Source organism: Echinops telfairi, unplaced genomic scaffold, assembly GCF_000313985.2.
Source record: "Echinops telfairi isolate 266 unplaced genomic scaffold, ASM31398v2 ScPeMD7_53;HRSCAF=182, whole genome shotgun sequence".
In the NCBI taxonomy this organism is placed as follows: Eukaryota; Metazoa; Chordata; class Mammalia; order Afrosoricida; family Tenrecidae; genus Echinops; species Echinops telfairi.
The window spans coordinates 10,547,233-10,554,625 of NW_022103951.1; the positions used below are offsets into that span (position 1 = coordinate 10,547,233).

The 7,393-nt window shown below is 39.2% G+C and overlaps 1 protein-coding gene across 3 annotated transcripts in view; it reads right to left on the reverse strand.

The window, feature by feature from the left end:
* The window catches only part of SCML1 (Scm polycomb group protein like 1), a 19,141-nt gene that overhangs the window by 10,437 nt on the left and 1,311 nt on the right, over positions 1 to 7,393 (reverse strand). For 2 of the 3 annotated variants that reach the window (XM_045290722.1, XM_045290721.1), the window contains exons 2-4: positions 3,005 to 3,123; positions 1,217 to 1,288; positions 649 to 723 (exon numbers count right to left, since the gene is read on the reverse strand). In XM_045290722.1, coding sequence (XP_045146657.1) covers positions 649 to 723; positions 1,217 to 1,288; positions 3,005 to 3,034 — 177 coding nt within the window. In that variant the 5' untranslated portion in view covers positions 3,035 to 3,123. Of the gene's footprint in view, positions 1 to 648; positions 724 to 1,216; positions 1,989 to 3,004; positions 3,124 to 7,393 lie in introns of those variants that run through there. The other variant, XM_045290720.1, reaches the window with a different exon arrangement.

Here is a 7,393-nt window from a genome sequence, read left to right on the forward strand (position 1 = left end):
AAAAAAAAAAGAAACTCAGTGTAATTCAGATTCATTGAGACCCTGCAGGTCAGAGCAGAACTTCCCTGTAGGGGTTCCTAGGTTGGAAACCTCTTAGTGGAGTGGCTGGTGGGATCCAACTGCTAACCTATCGGTTAGCAGCTAAATGCTTAACCACTGTGCCACCAAGTGACCCAGTCTAAAGCAGTGGGTCTCCAAGTGAGGTCCTTGAATAGGCAGCACTTACATCACCTGTGAGCTTGTTAGAAGCGCAAAGCCTCAGACTCCACCCCAGACCTACACTGCATCAGGCACTCCCAGAGTGGGGTTGAGGATCTGTGCTTTTCAGGAGTCTCCAGACCACGCTGACACACGCCCACTGGCTAAATTAGCCAATGTTCCGTAAAGATTTTGTAGGGGGGATTTAAATATGGACAATATACATGAAATAGATAACTATGCTTAATTAGCCAGGGATTTTTTGAAAGCTACCAAAAATCTATGTTAACATTTAAAATTTTTTACCTGAGGATGCTGTTGGAATGAAAAACTGTTAAACATCATTGCAATGGAGTTATGTGCACGCATAATCTGATACATCAAAATTTCTAGTAAAATGATCAAGAAAAATTTAGCTCCACGTTTTAGAAAATCATATTGGATTCCTACCTGGCAGTGGGTAAGAACATCCTTAAGTGTCTTTTGTTGCTCTTCATTGTTTGATGTCTCAGGAGCAGCATTTACCTAATAATATTTTAATATTAAGTAGTTAATTATTTAATTCTATAAGAGCCAAATGAAACATGAAGGGGAAAAAAATCCACCATGTATGTGTGTGTTTAAATTGTTTTTATTTATTTTTTCACCAATCTCTCAAGGGATTTCAGAAGTCTTAAGAGTTCAGACAAATTAATGTGAGAATTGAAATGACAAGATCCAAAGACAGAAAAGGGGCAATAATGAAAAAATGTATTATTAGAAAGATTAAAAAGGAAATTAATTTTGTATGAAAGTTAATACAAAATTTCTCTGACTTTCCTATTACAGAAACAAGGTAAGTAAAATGGTTAAGTGCCTATCGTCTCAGGAAAAGATGTGTACAAGTTTGGGGCAGAAATATTTTCTTGAATGTGAGTTCAGAGGAACTCCATAATAAGCGATGGCCAAAAAGGAGTTTAAATCTTTTTCTTTAACATAGTGTTAATATATTTGGCAAACAGCAATTAGCATTACTTACTTTCTGGAAAAATGCATTGTTTGGTTCATATAGGATAGTATCTTCTTCCTCATAAGGTTTCCAAACTGGTATCTGAGGAAGATTTATTAACGAATTAAGAGGAAAGATGAAAGAATTGAAAGAAAAGTTCAAGACTTCAATTGTGTGTTCAGGAAGCTCCAAAGGCCTATGAGACATTCAAGGGATCTTTATTCAACAACAACAACAACAACAACAAAACACACAAAGAAATGAAACGATGTACTTGCAGAACGCTTTTCTCAGTAACTCAACTATAATCAATATAATGTTTTCTATCAAGCTAACCTATTATGTACTTCGGAGTTTGAAAAGCTTCTAGTATTTTGGCATCAGAGCCTCATTGAAAGCAAATCTTTCTAACTACCACAAGAGATGTGCCAAATACTACATGGCTTTAAAATTGTAAATAATCCAACAGTGCCACTATGTGGACAAGATGTGAAACCACTTAAGGACTTACTGTCCTTAGCAAATTTATCTCTAAATTGCCTTAAGACTGTTTTATTTTTAATAAGGCCGCAGGTACAAATAAATAAGTAGTCATTACATTTCATTAGAACTCTTTAATCTAAGAACTTATGAACTCTAAGAATAATTTTAAAGTAACCATACGCAGTGGCTGTCTTTGTTTCAAAATACACTATGGAAAATTCCCTGAATTAGTCTGACACTGATTAAATAGGCAAAGTAACATGATTAGCAAGATGCGGCTGTCTACTAGCAGGAAAGATTTAAAGTCTCAGAAACCCAAAGGGGCCATTCGACTCTGTCCTATAAGGTCACTATGGGTCGAAATTGACCCAATGGCACCGAGTTTGGATTTTTTAGCTTATTACTTTAGATTAATACTTACATAACTAATATCATCATCTTACCCTTGAATCATTTTTTTTACTTTTCAAAGTGCTCTCACATCATTGTGTCATAGACCATGCTTCTGTGTAGGTAGTTGACATTATCTTTAGAAATAAAAATATCAAGGTGGCTAGAAGTCAGGAGACTTGACTGCAGTGCTTAAGTGGTATTAATATCCATGTTCTTATGACAGTAATGAAATGTGGTTTTTGTTAAGCCAGATTATATATTGCATAGTGATTCAACTACAAGGATCAGGAAACAGAAGAATATTAGGAACCTGTAAAACAGTCCTACGAAATTGAAAAACTGGCAGATTCTTCTGAAATGAAACGGGCATCAACCCCATGACCTAGCAATTCAAATTTCAAATATTATCCCAAACAAGCGTACATACATATTCACAAATAAACCTGTACAGGAGTGCTCATGGCAGCTTTATAGACAATAGTTTAAAACTGAAAACAACCCAAGCAGTCATCAAGAACAGATCCGAAAACAGTGGACCATAAAAAGGGATCGTAGTCAACAGTAAAAGGAGCCACACTAAGAATACATCCCAACACAGATGCATTTCAAAAGCACTACACTATGGAAATGAAGTCAGGCAAAGGAGTGCATACTGTATTATTCTATTGATTATATAACGTTCTCAAACAAGGCAGAATCATCAAAATGATGCTTTGGGGGGCACGTATGAGAATTTATTAGACAGGGATATGAAATAACTTCATACATCAATAACATACTCTATATCTTGCTAAAAGTGGGGATTCAATGATCTTGCTATCAGAACTCACGAACGGTACACTTAAGATGTATGCATGTCACTCCAGGAAATTCAAATCAATAGAAAATAACTATAGCAGAACAAAAAGAACAAATCAAGATTTTTCAGGTTGAAATACAAACCCCATCGTGTTCACTGGAATCACTAGACATTTTTGTGCAACAGGATAAACGCCGCTTCCCCTGGGCTGGCTCGACTTCTTTTTAAAAGCCGGAGAGTTTCTTGGTGACGCCTTCAACTCCTGCAAGGCAATGCATTAGAAAGTTCACTTCACATACCTCCGACCTGTAGTAGTGCAGAACGCTACCTGCAATTGAAAGGAAGTCCTGGGTGAATTGTAGGGAGGACCAACACAAGAATTCTTCCGTCAGTGATTCAGAAAATGTCTTTCCAAATGGAAGGTCTATCTCAATCATTAATGGAAATATGAATCAAAGGCAAACACCATTCTAAACTGTCAAGTGAATGCTCTGAACCTCCAGTTCTAGAGCGTAAATGCCGGAAACTACTGAACAAGAGCAACATGATTCCTTCTTGCTTTTGGAAAGGCTCTCAGAAAGGTGTTTCCCCTAGGGAGACAGAGCATGCTGGGACAAGTCCCCGAATGGGAGTCAGGGATCTACACAGACTGGGTAAAATAAAAGTCCTGCAATCACCGCTTCTCTACCTGCCAGGTGAAAACTCACTGACGTTTTCTCAAGGATCCATTTCAACTCTAACACGACAACTGCTAAGTCTTGTATTAAAGCTACATAAATATAGGTACAACATGAGCACATACCTTTAGAATTGTACAGGCCCCATTATTGTTCTGAATTATTTATAGTTATCACATTTATAATCTAGAAAAAGCCATTGGCGGCAACACTACCAGACCATCTTGTATGAGAGGTTTGAACACCTGCATCCGAGTTCAGGAAAAGGGTGCATTCATGAAAGAGTAAGTTCGTCTTATTCCTCCCGAGTCCGAACAGTAATGAGAGGCAAGAAAAAGCGAAACAAGTACCAGGCCCTCTCCTCTTTCCCATCTCATTCTACAGAGGAGATACTCATGAGCCCCAAAGGGACCAACCAAACGATGGGAGGATCAATCCACATTAGGTAAATGCAGATTAACACTGTGGGCAAATTTCGAGTTCTAAATTCCTTCCAATTTGAGCTGCAATCAGATTATAGGACTAGTACAAACTGCAAAGCATTACATTGTGGCGGATTCTCCTGGAGGAATACTGCACAGCTATGAAAAGAATGAATTTCACAAACATTAACATGGAATAAAAGCAGTCAGACACAAAAGACAATCTAATGCACAACTCGGTATACACAAAGTTCAAAAACAGGCAAACGTAAGCTGTAGTGAGAGAAATCTTTGCAAACCATTATCTTTAGATACACTGCAGTCATCTTAATAGTATCTCATTCTTTCATCACACAGACAGGCTATGTTTTATTATAACCAATCTCCCATCTACGGATATTCAAGGTACTTCTGAAAAGTTTACTCTGACTAGGCATACTCCAACATTTAGTGACATCAATTACATTAATCATGTTGTACACCTATCACCAGTAATCATTGCCAAATGGCATTACCACCATCTACAGAAATTAACTGAAGAACATTCTTCTTTAGCTCTCCCCAAATCATGTTGCATCAACCACAGGAATATTAAATAAAATAATATACATAGATCTAAATACTAAGTCAATATCTTGCTATCTCTGTACATATCAAATAATATTTCTCCTTTAATTTACTGATATTCATTCTCTTATGTTCTTCAGATGATCATGGAAAATAGCCCTTTTTTGGTACTTCATTTAAAATTGCATCTGTATTTCTTTTTTTCCAAATCGTTTCATTAGGGGCTCACACAACTCCCATCACAATTCACACATACATTGCATGTGTATTTCTAAAAGTGAAATCTGACATTAGTAACATAGTACATTTCTCACAATTAATGAACCAAAATGGACACAATCTCCCACTCGCTGGCTTATTTCATCTCTATTTAAACTCTCACAGAATAAGGATAGTAAGGTAGCTTTCCAACTATAGTTGTACTTCTGGCACTCTATTTCTAACAATATGAATTATAGGTTCACTGTGGCTTATTGGGAAAATACCAAAGTACAACAGATAATAATCTCTAGCTTTTTAAAACTCCTTGTTCTGTGCTAGGCAGTATCTAAGTACAAAAGTATAGTAACTAACTTAGTATTCATAACAACTCTAAGCAGTAGGTTTCTAAAATTATCCCCATTTTCCATATGAGAAAACCGAGGCAATGAGAGAGTTTAAATACTTTACCCAGGTCTTATTCCTATTAAGTGGTGGAGCCTGGCTGCAGAGTCTACACTTTTTAACTTCATTATTAAAATCACTTGGATCCTCTTCTCTAACAATAACAAAATAAAATCCAAACTCCTATCATGTCCTACAAGGTCTTTACATTGTCAGGAGGTCCCTACCTACCTCTCAGAGGGTCACTATGGTCAAGCCTAAAACATTTACTGTTGGTCCTTTACAGACAAGCTTGCTGACCAGTGTAACAAATTCTTATATTCAGACATGAGTTTTAGTTCCCTTTCCTCACAAGATGAATAATCACAGCTTTTGCGACATTTTCTTCAAGTTCAACCATGACTAAGGTATGCAGAGTCAATGAGTAAAATTCTTTAAATTCAAAGTTTTGTAAACCAAGTTTACTTAAAAGTCATTGTCAAGTATTGACTGTAGTCAGATACAGACCAGTGTGCATCAAGTGTACCACGGGGCTCCCGGGACTTGTATGTTTGGGCACACTTGCCAAGCATCACCATCTTCTATCATTTGAGCCTCATGCTCCTGCTATGCCTTGTGCCCATATGACCATGCTGTGTCTCTACTGAGGAGAACCGAATCAATAACTATAAGTCTTAATTCACATTTTATCTCCCCAAACACTGATGCGTTATCAGCAATCACTGCATCTGGGGATGGTACTGCTTTCCTGGAATTACCAGAACACTCACCCTTTGACGCCTTCAAAGGGGTTGTCACACGTTGCTAACTACAAATAAGACGAAAGCTTTGGGTTTGGATCCTAGCTGCCCAAGTTACTAGCTGTGTGACTTTAGGCAACTTACTTCTCTGTGTTTCCATTTTTTTTAAATCCATAAAATCAGAATAATAGCACAAACTCACATATCAAGTGCTCATACCAAAAGCCCCCACCCCTGGCTGGCTATTAGTATTTTGCTATTCACCACCTCCTCCCAACAGAACGATTTTATCACAGAATCTGGATACCAAGCCTTTAGGGTCACAACCTGTACTTTTCATGCACGGTGCGCCTATGCATGGATCACAACCATTCCTTATAAATGAACTGATACACCTTTTAGCATGGTGCGGAGAACTGGGTCTTTATTCCAAAGTTTGTGCTTCAGGTGGGTATTTAACCTCTCTGTGCCCCCAAAGGAGCCCTGGTGTTATAAGTAGTTATGCTCTGGGCTGCTAACGCCAAGGCCAGCAGTTCTCAAAGAGTTATAGTCTCAGAAACCTACAGGAGCAGTTCTACCTCCTGTCCGGTAGGGTCTCTCTGAGTCGGCATCGACCCCATAACAGTAAGTTTGAGATTTGAATACCTCAACATTTTCATGGGTAAAATCAGAGTCATAACTACTGCACAGTACTGTGGAAAGCCAAAACCGTTAGGGACCTTGGCATCATGCCTGGTTCAGTCAGCACACTGCATGGGCCCCTTCTTTCCCACAAGGTAAGTAATGACAACTTCGGCAACATTTTCTTGAATCTCAACCGGGCAGAATGAATACAATTCTTTAAATGCACCCTTTTGCAAACCAAATTTACTTAAAAAGGGAAATCATTTGCCTTTTTAAAATACAAGCTTTGGACATTTCCATTGACCAAGCCCAGGGAGGCTTTGTAGATTCCGACTCAGAGAGACCAGGCCCAGCAGAGAACTGTCAAGAGTTCCAGAGCTGCCATCTTACAGGAGTAGGAGCAGCTGGTGGGTTCGAACTGCCACTCGTTAAGCTAACAGCCCAGTGCATCATCACTGCGCCACCAGGGCTCCTCCTTTTAAGACATTAAAAACCCCTTTAAAGCATTTTTTCAAAAGTCAAGCACTAGCATCAACACATCAGAGAAGACAGCCCACAAAAGGGAGGCTGAAGCCGGCGCTGCACACGTAAGAACCACAAGGAACAGGAGCAAAAGAGGAGCGATCACAAAGGGCTGGCCCGGGGCAGCCTTGCCAAACAAAACAAAACCCCGTTAACATTCGGAACCATCCGTCTTACAATCAATCTCCTGGCGAGGCGATCAAACATCAATGCACGTTTCAAAATTCCCCGACAACAAAGTTTTGCCCCCGGGCAGCTAACTTCGCAAACCCTCTCAGCACGTCTGCCAGCCTGCCAGTGGTGTTTGGAGGCGAATGGAGCCCTTTGTCAGCGCCCCATGGTCCCGCTAGACTGGCGTCCCCCTCTTCGCAGGCACA